This window comes from Eumetopias jubatus, unplaced genomic scaffold (genome assembly GCF_037043125.1).
Source record: "Eumetopias jubatus isolate StellerSeaLion01/CBP00866 unplaced genomic scaffold, mEumJub1_p1.0 scaffold_9, whole genome shotgun sequence".
Taxonomy (NCBI): domain Eukaryota; kingdom Metazoa; phylum Chordata; class Mammalia; order Carnivora; family Otariidae; genus Eumetopias; species Eumetopias jubatus.
The window spans coordinates 19884845-19901178 of record NW_028274815.1 but is presented as its reverse complement, the minus strand read 5'-3'; the positions used below and the strand labels follow the sequence as shown (position 1 = coordinate 19901178).

Below are 16334 nucleotides of genomic sequence, written 5' to 3'. Positions count from 1 at the left end.
ATCATTTTATTCTTTTTAAAGAATTGTTCTTAAATCCATGGATGTGTTACTTAGAAGAAAAGTGAAATATGTGGCATACTTCCTTCTTACAAATAATGCATATGCACAAATGGGTCTTCTAACATATCTAGTAACTAGAATATCCTTTTTTGGGGGGTGGGTACCTTGGGGGAATGTGTTTGTGTGTGTGTGTGTGTGTGTGTGTGTGTGTGTGTGTGTGTGTGTGAGTTGAGTAACTCAACAGCACTACACTTATCCTTACACAAAATCCCACATTTAATCAGGTGATACAGTCTCTCTTTGAGAGGACTAATATTTAATTGGAAAAGGATGCTTAGCTTTCATCATGATGCTAGAAGAGAATCTTTAACTCCTTAGAAGGCATTCCCGTAGTTCACGCAGGTCAGAATATTGATATTAAAAGCAGTGGTGTACCTTCCTCGCTGCTAAGTCAATGCTGCTTTAATGAACTGTTTAACTAGAGGACTTTTTTGCCCATACTGTGTGTATAAACATGGATCTGCCCAATGTACTGTCAGTTTGTTTTCTGGCATGTGTTTTATAGTCCATTGCTAGCGCTGGGAAATGTGTTCTGTTTTGTCTCTAGGAATGGGAAGCATGCCCAATCTGTCCATGCCTCACTCATTGCCTCCAGTTGCACCTATGGCAACCCCCTTATCCTCTGCGACTTCAGGGACCACCCTTCCTCCCTTAATGATGCCTGCTCCCCTAGTGCCTTCCGTTAGCACATCATCACTACCAAATGGAACCGCTGGCCTCATTCAGCCTTTATCCATTCCTTATTCTTCTTCAAGTAAGTACTTCCTAGCTAATGAGTAAGAAACTGTCAAAGAAAGAAACTGGTACATTTGTGTCCCAATAAATACAGATTTCCTTCATACTTTGTGATATTGTTTAGCGTGAACCTTTTTCTTCATTTCTTTCTTTCCTTTTCTCTTTTTTAGCATTGCCTCATACATCATCTTACAGTCTCATGATGGGAGGACTCGGCAGCGGTGCTAGTTTACAGAAAGCCCAGTCTCTGATTGATTTAGGATCTAGTAGGTATGAAGGCTTAAAACCTCCAACTTTTTATGCTTTCAATAAGGAGTATCTGCAAATGACTTTTTTTTGAAGCTCTGAGCTTATCCAGGTTTTACTTTACAGTGGCCAAATGTAAAATGCTTAAGGTAAATTTACTCTTATAACTCATATAAAATAATTTTTTGTTTTTAGAATTAGTAAATGCTTGAAAAAGTGTTTCACATAAACTAAAAGTGTTCTGCTATATTTCTAATTAGTCAAGTTTTTGCCCAAAATAATGTACTTTTTGTATATGTTTCTCAAAAGGTCTCATAATTATGGTATATTATTAATTTTTTTCTTGAGCAGATTCTGCTGGTTGAGTATCTTTTAAATTTTAGAAAACACAAAAGCATCAATGTTCATTCATCACTCCTCATATAAATCATAATACTCTTCAAAGCAGTGTACCAGGAGTGTTAGCTTTAACCCAGAAGAAGAGTATTGATATCCCAGCTGAGATACTCATTGAATGTGTGACCTTGTATTTCATAACATCATTGAGCCATAGTTTGCCCATCGAAAAGGTGGAGACAGTAATACCTTTTAAGTTTGCCATGGGGATTAGAAAAAGTATTCATAAAGGCTCTGGCACAATACAGGGCCTGGCACATAGTAGGTTCTTGGTATACAGTAGTTCTGTACTTCATGTGGTATCTGCTTTCCTAAGAATGAGGTGAAATTAAATTTTTCAAATATCAAACAAAAGCAATTACTATTGTACTATAGAAGGTATAATTCTTAATGTCTCTGCCTTATGAGGTTTAAATGTATTTTATTTAGTAACATAAAATTATTAAATAAATTTTGTTATAGCTCAACTTCCTCAACTGCTTCACTATCAGGGAACTCGCCCAAGACTGGGATTGCAGAGTGGGCAGTTCCTCAACCTTCAAGATTAAAATATCGGCAAAAATTTAATAGTCTTGACAAAAGCATGAGTGGATACCTCTCAGGTAAGTGGCATTCAGTGCTTAAGAATGTGAGAAAGTTAAAGTTTTTTATATGAATTCCTAGTGAAGAACTTTTGAGTTTGTATTTTGTAGCTCATCTAAAATTTTAACATCCAAAAAATTTAGCAGGCATTTGATAAATACAGATATTTTAAGTTGTGTGAGAGTTCAAAGATGGATACAACTTGATTGATTTCTTCTAAGTTCTTACAGTGAAGTTGAGCACACAGGTAGACACCGAACTTTTCGGAAAAAAAGACCTCTCCCTTGAGAAGATTAAGCCTCACCCTCCAGTACAGTGAAAGAAGAACCTCCTATGACAAGAACCAGTGTGTGGGACTTAGCCTCAGCTTTTTCCTTGTGGGTCCCCTTCCTCATTGGGTCTTTCTGTGCTTATCCTTACTAAAACCTCTGTGAGCATTGTCCACCCTTTAATGTTCCAACGCAGATGTGCCCATAAGACTTGACCTCATGTCCCTACAGAACATTTTGAGTCCACGCTAGAACATTATCCAAACGTTTCCAATTAAGGATAGTGAAGGAGATATAAACAGAGGGTAATAGGCAAGTAGAGTTCCCACTTTCTAACTTTCCCCCTTTCTCTTCCCTCAGCAACTAATTTACAGTTTAGACAGAGAAATAAAAGATGTGTTTTAAGATAATAGAGCTTTAAAGTGCTTAGGGAACATAGAATGGGAGATGCTAATACTAAAGAGATCAGATAAAACATCTTATAGGAAGGGAGCATTTCAGCTCCATCATGAGAGGAAGAGTTAGGGTTTAGGCAGATAGAGATTGAAGGTGATAGCATTTGAGGGTGACAGAGAAGAAATCTTAAGAGCAACAAGTACATGGTATGTTTGGAGAATTTGAAAAGTAGTCTATAGTATAGGAGTATGATGTCTCTTAATTTTGCAGTGGGGCAGGGGAGCAAGAAGGCCTTGGAATTGATTGGACAAGCAAAACTGCAATGTTCTCTTTAAATTTTCATAACTGTGATAAAAACTTAAAAAAAAAAAAAAAAAAAAAACAAGGTAGAGGGTGACTGGGCCTTGGGCTGGACTGCTCCTTTCTATACACTTAGCACTGCCTCCTGCACTTGCATCTGAGGTCATGTATGTCAAAGCCACTAGAAACTAAAGGAAAAAAAAAGGGCAAGGGAATTATGCACACAAAATTCAGGACAGTAGTTCCCTCTCATGAAGGAGGCGTGGAGATAAAGTCATGGAACATTGCTTCAAAGCATTTAGTAATGATCTAGTGTTAAGTTTGGGTGGTAAGTTCAGGCATGTCTTTATATCCTGGCTCATAACCTAATATTCGCTATTTTATATGTAACAAATAGTACATAATAACTACGCTTTTCTGTAATTTTATCAAATTACTTGAAATAAGATATACTATATTTTTAAGTCCTACTTCTTTTTTTAAATTTTTTATTGTTATGTTAATCACCATACATTACATCATTAGTTCTTGATGTAGTGTTCCATGATTCATTGTTTGTGCATAACACCCAGTGCTCCACGTAGAACGTGCCCTCCTTAATACCCGTCACCAGGCTAACTCATCCCCCCACCCCCCTCCCCTCTAGAACCCTCAGTTTGTTTTTCAGAGTCCATCGTCTCTCATGGTTCGTCTCCGCCTCCGACTTACTCCCCTTCATTCTTCCCCTCCTGCTATCTTCTTCTTTTTCTTTTTTCCTAACATATCTTGCATTATTTGTTTCAGAAGTACAGATCTGTGATTCAACAGTCTTGCACAACTCACAGCGCTCACCATAGCACATACCCTACCCAATGTCTTTCACCCAGCCACCCCATCCCTCCCACCCCCCCACCACTCCAGCAACCCTCAGTTTGTTTCCTGAGATTAAGAATTCCTCCTATCAGTGAGGTCATATGATACATGTCTTTCTCTGATTGACTTATTTCACTCAGCATAACACCCTCCAGTTCCATCCACGTCATTGCAAATGGCAAGATCTCATTCCTTTTGATGGCTGCATAATATTCCATTGTGTATATATACCACATCTTCTTTATCCATTCATCTGTCTATGGACATCTTGGCTCTTTCCACCGTTTGGCTATTGTGGACATTGCTGCTATAAACACTGGGGTGCACATACCCCTTCGGATCCCTACATTTGTATCTTTGTGGTAAATACCCAGTAGTGCAATTGCTGGATCGTATGGTAGCTCTATTTTCAACTGTTTGAGGAACCTCCATACTGTTTTCCAGAGTGGCTGCACCAGCTTGCATTCCCACCAACAGTGTAGAAGGGTTCCCCTTTCTCCACATCCCCGCCAGCATCTGTCATTTCCTGACTTGTTAATTCTAGCCATTCTGACTGGTGTGAGGTGGTATCTCATGGAGGTTTTGATTTGGATTTCCCTGAGGCCGAGTGATGTTGAGCACTTTTTCATGTGTCTGTTGGCCATTTGGATGTCTTCTTTGGAAAAATGTCTGTTCATGTCTTCTGCCCATTTCTTGATTGGATTATTCTTTGGGTGTTGAGTTTGATAAGTTCTTTATAGATTTTGGATACTAGCCCTTTATCTGATATGTCATTTGCAAATATTTTCTCCCATTCTGTCGGTTGTCTTTTGGTTTTGTGGACTGTTTCTTTTGCTGTGCAAAAGCTTTTTATCTTGATGAAATCCCAATAGTTCATTTTTGCCCTTGCTTCCCTTGCCTTTGGCGATGTTTCTAGGAAGAAGTTGCTGCGGCTGAGGTCGAAGAGGTTGCTGCCTGTGTTCTCCTTTAGGATTTTGATGGACTCCTGTCTCACGTTTAGGTCTTTCAACCATTTGGAGTCTATTTTTGTGTGTGGTGTAAGGAAATGGTCCAGTTTCATTCTTCTGCATGTGGCTGTCCAATTTTCCCAACACCATTTGTTGAAGAGACTGTCTTTTTTCCATTGGACATTCTTTCCTGCTTTGTCCAAGATGAGTTGACCATAGAGTTGAGGGTCCATTTCTGGGCTCTCGATTCTGTTCCATTGATCTATGTGTCCGTTTTTGTGCCAGTACCATACTGTCTTGATGATGACAGCTTTGTAATAGAGCTGGAAGTCTGGAATTGTGATGCCGCCAGGTTTGCTTTTCTTTTTCAATATTCCTCTGGCTATTAGGGGTCTCTTCTGGTTCCATACACATTTTAGGATTATTTGTTCCATTTCTTTGAAAAAAGTGGATGGTATTTTGATGGGGATTGCATTGAATGTGTAGATTGCTCTAGGTAGCATTGACATCTTCATAATGTTGGTTCTTCCAATCCATGAGCATGGAACGTTTTTCCATTTCTTTGTGTCTTCTTCAATTTCTTTCATGAGTATTTTATAGTTTTTTGAGTACAGATCCTTTGCCTCTTTGGTTAAATTTATTCCTAGGTATCTTATGGTTTTGGGTGCAATTGTAAATGGGATCGACTCCTTGATTTTTTTTTTTTTTTAATAACATCTCTGAAATTAGGAACATGTGTTACCATCAGTGGTGTCTTAGCACTGGGTCATGATTTTGTTGGCAGTGTTTTTTTCTTTCTTAGTGTTACCTAAAATAATGATGTGTCTTATAATTGATGGCATCTTAGATTCTGTGAAATATATTCAGCACACTTAAGATTCATGAAAAGTCACAATTCCCATTTTTTTAAAAAATGAACTTTGGGCACTACATTTTGCATTAAAGTTTCTTTTTTCAAAATAAAAAGTGGTCTAAAAAGACATGTACAAAAATGTTCATAGCAGCTTCATTCAAAACATCTGAGAAAGAAACAGCGTAAAGGTCTATCAACAGGGGAATGAATAAACAAATTGTGATGTGTTCCTATAATGCAACACTTCACAGCAAAAAGATGAATGAATTCCTGATACATACAACAACATGGATAATGTATTGAATGGAAGAAGCCTGGCCCAAAGGGTCCACACTATTCAATACATTTATATGAACCTGAGGAACCAGAAACCTGGTTGATGGTGATAGAAATCAGAATATTATAATTACTCTGTTGGGAAGGGGTCATGCACAAACCTTCTGAGGTGCTAAAAACATTCTGTATCTTGATAAAGATGTTGGTTGCATGTGTACATACCTATGTAAAAATTCATCAAACAGTACACTTAAGATTAGTATACTTTACGTACTAAAAATATACAGTATAAACAAAGGTGGAATATGAAGGTCAGTGGAAAGTCAACTATGAAGAATTAGTCCCCTAATGTTACTTTATTTGTATATGTCACATTGTATGAAGGTCATGTATTGAGTTTGCAGAGAATGAGAGTAAAGCTATATATTCATAGTTTAGGGAAAGATTTTTTTTTTTGAAAAAAATAGTTGTTTCTTGTGTCTTGAAACTGAGCATGAGCCCCAGGTGTATGAGGATGGGACTGGCCTAGACTTACATGTTATGCTTTGTTAAATGAGTGTAGCATTCGGTGGTCTAATTTTCTTCCTCTTCTTCTTCCCTTCCTTCTAAACTCTTGTGATTTATTTAGATTAATTCATTGACTTGTAGTTTCTGAGTCACATCTTCTGGGCACTCTGTGATGCACTGGAATGCACAGAGGGGGGAAAATATGGTCCATATCTTTGAGGAGTCCATGGTATATAGGTCACAGAATCATAATATTTGATTAATGGTTTAAAAGTGCTGTGTTTGGGGTGCCTGGATGGCTCAGTTGGTTAAGCATCTGGCTTTTGATTTCAACTCAGGTCATGATTCTTGGGGTCATGAGATTGAGCCCCATGTGAGCCTCTATGCTCAGCAGGGGAGTCTGCTTGTCCCTCTCCCTGTGATTAGTCCTGTGATTAATATAGATGAGAAAGTGACTAATGCTGAGGATATGAGAGCGTTTCATAGAAGAGATGACATCTGAGCTGGATCTTACAGGATGAGTAGTCCACCAGGTAGAGAAGGAGGGACTAGCATTATAGGCACAGGAAATAGGATATCCAAAGGATTGGCAGACCAACAGTGTAGACGTTCAAGTGAGCTTTAGTAGAGTACTCTGCTGGCTCTCTATAGCCGTTTGTATTATTCACACCTTGCACATATTTAAGCCTTCCACCAGTAGGCTTTTAACCATTTACATTCCTTCCTTCCTTCCTTCCTCCTGTTTGCTCTGTTGCCTAATGCTAAGGAGTCTACTTTCAGTTGTCTTTGACCCAAGAGCTGAAACATTAGTTACTAGACCTTTTTTTTTTTTAAGATTATTTATTTATTTATTTGACAGAGAGACAGAGAGGGAACACAAGCAGGGGGAGTAGGAGAGGGAGAAGCAGGCTTCCCGCCGAGCAGGGAGCCCAATGCAGGGCTCGATTCCAGGACCCTGGGACCACGACCTGAGCCGAAGGCAGACGCTTAATGACTGAGCCACCCAGGCGCCCCAGTTACTAGACCTTTTTTTCGGGTTTAAAATAACCTTCCATTTCCCCCTTATTGGAAGAGCCCTTCTTTTAACATAAAGACCTCCTCAAATCTCACTTACGTGAAATCTACTGAGGACTAATTATTTGGGAGATGGTATGAACTATTTCCAGGGTACGTACACTTTTTTGTGCAGAGTTGTTTGAGTGGTTCTCGACTCAGACCGAACCTGAGTAGGGCCTGACTCTTCCAATACTCATGGCTTAGTCGTCACCTGGGAGTGGGAGGTGTGACACCAGCTTTACTGACGAGGAGACCATCCCTAGAGAAGCCGTGTCATTTTATCCATGGTCCGAAAGCCACACACTTGCCCACCAGGGGTGAATGCTCCTGTGAATGAAACAGGAGCTTTCTGTTCTGAATGGATTCCTGGGATTTCTTTCTTTTTTTTTTTTTTTTTAAAGATTTTATTTATTTATTTGAGAGAGAGAGAGCATATGAGAGGGGGGAGGGTCAGAGGGAGAAGCAGACTCCCTGCTGAGCAGGGAGCCCGATGTGGGACTCGATCCCGGGACTCCAGGATCATGACCTGAGCCGAAGGCAGTCGCTTAACCAACTGAGCCACCCAGGCGCCCCGGATTCCTGGGATTTCTGTGTGACCATTATCCTGACATGAAAATACAGGTCAGGAAGCTATTACAGAAGCATATTTTTGATCAGTGAGGGAGAGAAAAGAAGTTGGAACAGTTTATTACAGATCGTAAGCATCCAGTGAATGCTGTTATTACTCTCAAACCCTAGCCCGTAAGTCCCCACTGCACCTTAGAGAACTTCGGATTACAACTTTATTCATCACTTTAGCAAATATTTATTAAGCATTTATGTACCTGGCACTGGGTATAATATATTAGTGAATAAGGCAGTCAAGGTTTTTGTCCGTAGGACCTAGTATGATAGTGGAAACAGACAATAAACAGGTAAACAAGAAGATAAATGTTATATTACAGATTGTGATACGAGCTATGAAGGAAACAAGCAGGAAGTATATTGGATCATAGGGTGGACAGAGAAGGCATTTCTGAGAAGGTGGCATTAAATTGAGACTTTTAGAGTGAGAAGGACCCACACATGCAGTCATGTTGCATATATCATATACATGAGGGAAGGATCAAGGGTGACTTTCTGCTCTCTGGCTTGAGCCCCTGGAGGGGCAGTGATGCCACCCAGAGCAAGGGGAAGGCTAAAGGTAAATGGTTTGGGTGAAGGTTAGGAAGCGGGCTGTGAATGGGGATTGAGAGAGTCATTTTGTACGTATTTGGTTTGAGATGCCTGTGAAATACTTCAGCAGGTTTTTCAGTTAGATATAGAAGTCTAAACCTAGAGCAGAGGTTTGGGCTGAGGCTTACATTTGCAAGTTATCTAGGTGCTATTTAAAGTCACAGAAATGAATTGAACACACAAAGAGAACAGAGTGCCCAGGACAGAGCCTTGGGGAATGCCAGCATTTACAGGTCGTTTGGAAGAGGGAGAGTAGAGACAGAGGAAAGAGAGAGACGAGAAAGTCTGAAGATGCTAAGAAAGCAGTACTTAGAGGTGGGCAGGGAGCACGAGGAGGCCCAAGAGCTCAGCCTCTAGTACTTTCTGTGCCAGTGCTTGGTCCTTCGTGTTGGTCAGTGGTGTGGACTGTTATTTTCTGAAACGACATGGGGGAACACTTGAGTTACTAATTCTTTTTTTTTTTTTTTAAAGATTTTATTTATTTATTAGAGAGAGACACAGTGAGAGAGGGAACACAAGCAGGGGGAGTGGGAGAGGAAGAAGCAGGCTTCCTGCAGAGCAGGGAGCCCGATGCAGGGCTCGATCCCAGGACGTTGGGACCATGACCTGAGCCAAAGGCAGCCGCTTAACCAACTGAGCCACTCAGACGCCCCGAGTTACTAATTCTTGATTTTAAATTCCTTGGGGCAAGAGCTGTGTTTTGATTACTACTGAATGCTCAGCACCTGGCACGTGGTAAAACCTTTTTGATGTTAAAAGTTCCCAGGATAGCAGCAGTATTATTTTATAGAATACAGTTATTTAGGTTTGCATGACTTTAAAGAAGCTAAGGAATTTTCTTTCTTTTTTCTGGTTTTCCCCACCCAATCAGGTTTTCAAGCTAGAAATGCCCTTCTTCAGTCAAATCTTTCTCAAACTCAGCTAGCTACTATTTGGTGAGTTTGTCCATTAATTATGATTTTTAACTATACATCCTCTATCGTAAGAAAAATACTGTTTCTGTAAAAGTTTTGTGACTCAAAGATGTTCCATAAAAGCAGCCATTTGAAGGCTAATGCAACCTTGAAAGCCAATAAAATTGTACAAATTGTTATTCTTGACAATGTAGCATGTAATTATTTTGCAAGTAAAACTAGTTTGCCTTTTCATAATGGCATCTATGGAGAATTAGGGAATATCTCATTTTTAATTTAGAGCTAAATGTGTTTGATAGGTGAATTATCCATGAAATGAGACAAGCCACCTTTTCAGAAGGAATGTTTCCCTTTCTGTTTCAAAGTTTCTCCCCTCTCTTGTGCGATAGGACAATGAAGGGTAAAAATAAGCTCACTTTTCCATATATATTTACATTTCACTAAAATATGTTAACCCAGCTATTTTCCTGTCGTTATTCTTTTTTGAAATTAAATATTAAACTCTTGAAAATACTTTAAGTAGACTTTGTTTATAAGCTGTGAACGTTCACATTTGCTTTAGGACCCTGGCTGACATTGATGGTGATGGACAGCTGAAAGCTGAAGAGTTCATCCTTGCGATGCACCTCACCGACATGGCCAAAGCCGGCCAGCCGTTGCCACTGACGTTGCCTCCTGAGCTTGTCCCTCCGTCTTTCAGGTGGGTACCTCTTGAGGTGAAGAGGCATGGTTTTGATTCCTGGGCAGACGTGATTATTACATTGCGATCTCCTGAGGCCTCTGCTCTAGTTTAGTGGGAAGTTAAACATCAACGCTGCCATTCGATTTTGGTATTTAATGAGTTACACCAGGAAGGAGTGGAAATAGGTGTGTTTCCACCATATTATAGATAAGGAAACTGACAGGAGATTAAGAACACACTTGCTCGTGGATAGCAGTCAGCTAAACTGTGATGCGAATCCAGATCTCTCTGGCTAGACAGTCCATATCCTGCTGTACAGTGTAGCTCTAGACCATATTGCATTCTAAATGTCTTTAATACTGCATTCTAAATATTAAATGGCTCTAGTCATTGGTAGTATATCTGTATATACAGTCTAGAAATTCTCAGACTGCGTGATGCTAAATTTGTTTGTTTTCTGCTTTTCTTAGAGGAGGAAAGCAAATTGATTCTGTTAATGGAACTCTGCCTTCATATCAGAAAATTCAAGAAGAGGAACCTCAGAAAAAGTTACCAGGTAACATTGAATGTCTAAGTTGAATATTTACAGTGGGTTCTCTTAAATTTTACCTTGAGATGTAAATGAGTATGTAGAATCATTACATTCTTAATATTTTATATAAGAGAAAACTATTTGACGAATGGGTTGGATTTTGACATCAATAAAATGAAGATAGTAAAAAAATGAGAAGTGTATTTAGGAGGAAGAGACAGTGTATGTATTTGGCAAGAGTCTGTATTAGACATCCTAGTTAAAATGTTTCTCCCACTTTAGGAAAAATCACTGGAGCAAGCTTTGTGATGAAGTCTTTAGCTGTAAAGAAAAGTTTAAATATTGGTTGAAAAAGTATATATGCAGATGTTTTAAAGTATTAAAAAGTTAATGAACTATATCAAATAAAACAAGTATATAGCCATATAGCTTTGTTTGTCCTTGAAGAAAATGCTGAGAAAAAAGTTGGAAAGTATTTTTATTGGCAGTAATAGTAAAATTATCTCTCTCTCTCAGATGGATTCAAACTTAGAAATTTGTTTTCCAAAAATGAATACCCTTAGACAAAAGTAAATACTTTACTATTTACATTTGAGTTAAAATTATCCTTAGGGGAAGTATCTACAGAGTAACAGCACTCAAATGATCAGGAGGCATGAGAGTGTTGAAACTGGAGTCCACGTTCTTGGGCTCTTCATGCGAGAGTGCTTACAATATGCTTTATTTAGTTACTTTCGAGGACAAGCGGAAGGCCAACTACGAGCGAGGGAACGTGGAACTGGAGAAGCGACGCCAAGTGCTGATGGAGCAGCAGCAGAGGGAGGCAGAACGTAAAGCTCAGAAAGAAAAGGAAGAGTGGGAGCGCAAACAGAGAGAATTACAGGAGCAAGAATGGAAGAAACAACTTGAATTAGAAAAACGCTTGGAGAAGCAGAGGGAATTGGAGAGACAGCGGGAGGAAGAAAGGAGAAAAGAGATAGAAAGACGAGAGGTTATTTTTAAGTTATTTTTTTCCTCAGAAAATGATTATATTTAATAAGTGGCTTCATTCCATTTGAATTAAAAATGGCTATTTTTGTTGTGCCTCTTTCTCTGCATCATTCATTCTTACTTATCCTCTCCAACTCTGAGCCTTTCCTTCCCTTGTGAAGGGTTTTCAGGGCCAATAACTGGGAGAAAAGGCCTGTCTGCAGGTGATAAGTCATTCAAAGGAGGACTGATTGCAAAGCTGAATTGAGTGAGGAGCTGAGGTTAGTGAGCCAGAGGAAGAAGTCCATCCAGGCAGGCCATGAACAAAAGTAAGCCTAGGATCCAGAGTAAGAGGCCACAGAATTAGAGCAGCAGAAAGCTGAGACTGGGGAGTCGAAGGTCTGGAGGGGAAGCACGAGGGTGGGCTTACACAGGTCCTTGGGATAAATGCTGTTGTATGGTGTCCCTACAAGGACTGGCTTTGTTTTAAGGGGCTTGGGATGGAGCTCAGAAATCATAATGACACTGAAGTAATGTCAGGAGAGGGTTTTTCTTCCTTGATACCAGAATAAAGGTGCGATTATTCCATTTAACACTTTTATTTCTGAAATTGTCTTTTTGTTTAAGAAAAAAGTACAAACAAGAAGACGGTCCCATGAAGCAATCAAAAAGTCTGATGGGTGATACGGCTTTTGTGGAAGTCTGTAGGTTAGGCCTACTGATAAAACTGGGTTTGCCCAGTTTCCTAACGTAGGCACTGAAGCCCACTAAGTGCTAAATGCTGCCTCACCTTTATCTTTGTTATCCCATCAGTTTTTGAATGATGCAAAATTGTTAATTTAAAAATTTAATATAATTCATTATTTTCAGGCAGCAAAACAGGAACTGGAAAGACAACGTCGTTTGGAATGGGAGAGGATTCGTCGACAGGAGCTTCTCAATCAAAGGAATAGAGAACAGGAAGAAATTGTCAGGTTAAACTCTAAAAAGAAGAGTCTTCATCTCGAGTTGGAAGCATTGGTATGGCTGAAGTTTAAGTGAAATTTCTGAATGATGCTAGAGTTACCTGTTGAAAAATGTCATTGTTTTTTATTTTTTTAATTTTTTCTTAAGATTTTATTTACTTAGAGCACACACGAGAGGGAGAGAGAGAGAGAGCAAGCACGAGTGGGGGGGAGGGGGAGGAGGGAGGGGCAGAGGGAGAGAGAGAGAGAAGCAGACTCCCTGCAGAGCAGGGAGCCCGACAACACGGAACTCAATCCCAGGACCCTGGGATCATGACCTGAGCTGAATGCAGACACTTAACCGACTGAACCGCCCCGTCATTGTTTTTTAAACCTACCTCATGAATACATGATGTTTCCATGTGATTGAATAGTCATGTTTTCATGTATGCTTAACAGTCTGGACAATATAGTTTACCAGACAGTGACTCAGAATGCTGAGAATTAGGTTTCGGTCTCAGTTCAGAAACTGACAAAGTACGTATTCCTGGGCAAGACATTTCCCTTCTCTGTGTTTTGCTTTGTCCATCTGTAAAATAAAGAGTTGTGCTAGTTCGGTAATTTTTTTTTTTAATTTTAGTAATTTTCAATTTTGAAATTGGTGTCTAGAAGATTGTCTGCAGAGGGGTGACCAGCAGTGGGAGGGCAGATGCCAAGGCAGCAGGGCAGTGCTCCCTTCTCCCCAGCACTTCCCATGACTCATGACAGACAAGCTCAACAGTTACCTGCTTTGCTTTTCTTGGAGTTTTATCTAGATTTGCTTGGAAAAAAGGATTTTGCTAAAAGAAAAAACGATTTGAAACTCCTGATCTAAATGGTCTCTTAGGATTCCTTCCAGTTCTGTAGGACAATGGTTCTTAGCTAATATTGACCAGTATGCTTACAGTTTTTACACATCAGATGTCAGAGAGTCAAGTTGTTTAAAAGGCTTTGTTGCAAATGCAAGGCGAGAAGATAGAAAGGGTGTAGGGAAGGCATACTATTCTACCCTAGATTCCATAAGCCTGACCTGATAGTATAATAGGATTTTGCAAAAATACGTGTGTAGCCATGTTGTGGAGCCAAGCTTAGATCTTCTTTAATTAGAGTCTAACATTTTATTTGGTTGATGACTTGAAATTAAAATTTTTAAAAATCACAACATTTGTAGTCATAGGTACTATTTTATGCCTTCAAATGGACAGGAAAGCATATCACAATGTATTCATGCCATAGTACTACAAAGCAGGCCTAAAAATCTTTAACTTCTTTGTGTAGCTACTTGGATTTCTGTCTGTTTGACTATATTTTTCCTTAAATTTGACCAATTGATTGAACGCTTTTCCCCCAAGAACCTGGATTGCATACCGAGCAGTAGCACAGATTAATGTGCAGAGTCTGGAAGGTCCAGAGTCTATACATGCTGAAGATAGTAAGGCTATCTTACTATCACTAGGGTGGACAGTAGTAGGGTGGACATAGCATATTCCTTTTAGCATGTGTTTCTCAAATACAAAACATATTTTTCAGTAAAAACATTATCAGTGATTTTTAAGCTTCATTTCTCCTCCTCACCTTGCTGTATCAGTTGGCTAGGGCTGCCATAACAAAACACCACAGACTGGGTGGCTTAAACAACAGAAATTAATTTTCTCACAGTTCTGGAGTCTGGAGTCCAAGATCAAGATGTCAGCAGGTGTGGTTACTTCTGAGGCCTCTCTCACTTGGCTTGCAGATGGCTGCCTTCTTGCTCTTTCCTTACATGGCCCCTCCTCTGCCTGTGCATCTCTGGTGTCTGTTTTGTGTCCAGATTTTCTCGTGTCATAGGTCAGGTTATATTAGGGCCCATCCATATCACCTTATTTAACCTTATGATCTCTTTAAAGACCGTATCTCCAAATACAGTCACATTCTGAGGTCCTGGGGATTAGGACTTCAACATATAAATTTTGGAAGGATACACTTCAGCCCATAACACCTCACCCTTCTCCTTAGCCTCCATTAAGAATCTCTGCTGGTTTGTGTTGGGTATTTTTTCCCCTACTTCTCAGAAGAAGGGGAAAGGAATATTTGGTGTAGGAGAAGAGAATTGTGCCAAAAAGGCCCTCCTGGACCCTGTTTAATTAGAGGAAGTTAGATGACAATGTAGAGGGTAGAAATAGAAGCTTAGAGAAGGTAATGCTGAAAGTCACATATAGATGTTTATTTCTCCTCATTATTCTTTGAGACTGTCTCTATTTTAATATTTTATATTAATGCCTAACTGCTGAATTCAGAAAAAATTCAGTGTGCTATGTTTGTGCTTGCTCATATAAACATCTGGGCTCTTATGCTCTGAGAATGGTACATTTCCTGCTAATAACTGTCTGGAGTTAACAGATACAACCTTAGAACACGTTCCACTTAGTTTTATTTATTTATTTTTAGGTAGGCCCCATGCCTAATGTGGGGCTCGAACTCACGACCCGCAGATTAAGAGTCACATGCTCTACAGACTGAGGCAGTCAGGTGCCCTCCACTTAGTTTTAGATATTTATCTAGACTGAGTATAAATGATAAATGACATTTAAAAGTTTAAATAAGAATATGATTCTCCTGGGGCACCTGGCTGGCTCAGTCGTTAAGCATCTGCCTTCGGCTCAGGTCATGGTCCCAGGGTCCTGGGACCAAGCTCCACATCGGGCTCCTTGCTCCGCGGGAAGCCTGCTTCTCCCTCTCCCACTCCCCCTGCTTGTGTTCCCTCTCTCGCTGCCTCTCTCTCTGTCAAATAAATAAAATCTTTAAAAAAAGAGAAAGAATATGATTCTCCTGATAGGAGCTTTTCCCATTAGCATTTTATGTTACCATATATTTGTATGCTCTTCCTATAGAATGGCAAACATCAGCAGATCTCAGGCAGACTTCAAGATGTCCGACTCCGAAAACAAACTCAAAAGACTGAGCTGGAAGTTCTAGATAAGCAGTGTGACCTGGAAATTATGGAAATCAAGCAGCTCCAGCAAGAACTTCAGGTTAGTCCTTTGCTGCTGAATTGTCCATAAATGTGAGCAGTTCATAATTCTTCCTAATTTAGAATAGTTTTTGTTTTGGGGTGATGAACCCCTCTGGGTCTCTGATGGACTTCATACCTAGAAGGAGGTAAATATACACCATCTTGTATAAATATCAGGAAGCTCAGATGCCCCCTAAAGCTCTACTAGACATCTGGTTAAACTCTGCTTAATATTTGTACGTAAATGGATGTTTATCACTTCGACTTTTAAGTCTTTAATAAATGTATAGATATACCTATACGTTAAACTAAGTTTATTGCTGCTACTATTAGGAAATTTTGACTTAACGTTATTCTTTCACAGTTGTGGTGAGAGTGTTGAATGTGTGTGTCCCTCGGGGACTTAGTAATCTTCTTTACCTTTGCAGTAGGGTCTAGCTCAGTTATCGTGGTTTGCAGAATCAGAACTCTGGAAGCATTCTGCATCTTTGGAGTCCTCTTACTAAATTTCTATTTCTGTATAGACTAGCAATTAATTAACAAAGTCTTCTTACTGTGTCACAGCTGGTACA

The 16334-nt window shown here is 39.6% G+C and overlaps 1 protein-coding gene across 6 annotated transcripts in view; it reads left to right on the top strand.

The window, feature by feature from the left end:
• The window catches only part of ITSN2 (intersectin 2), a 139894-nt gene that overhangs the window by 39877 nt on the left and 83683 nt on the right, over positions 1-16334 (top strand). For all 6 annotated transcript variants that reach the window (XM_088026335.1, XM_088026332.1, XM_088026331.1 and 3 more), the window contains 9 exons: positions 608-814; positions 966-1065; positions 1900-2039; positions 9562-9625; positions 10167-10304; positions 10757-10842; positions 11547-11809; positions 12658-12807; positions 15641-15781. In XM_088026335.1, the coding sequence (XP_087882461.1) occupies positions 608-814; positions 966-1065; positions 1900-2039; positions 9562-9625; positions 10167-10304; positions 10757-10842; positions 11547-11809; positions 12658-12807; positions 15641-15781 (1289 nt within the window). The remainder of the gene's footprint in view (positions 1-607; positions 815-965; positions 1066-1899; positions 2040-9561; positions 9626-10166; positions 10305-10756; positions 10843-11546; positions 11810-12657; positions 12808-15640; positions 15782-16334) is intronic.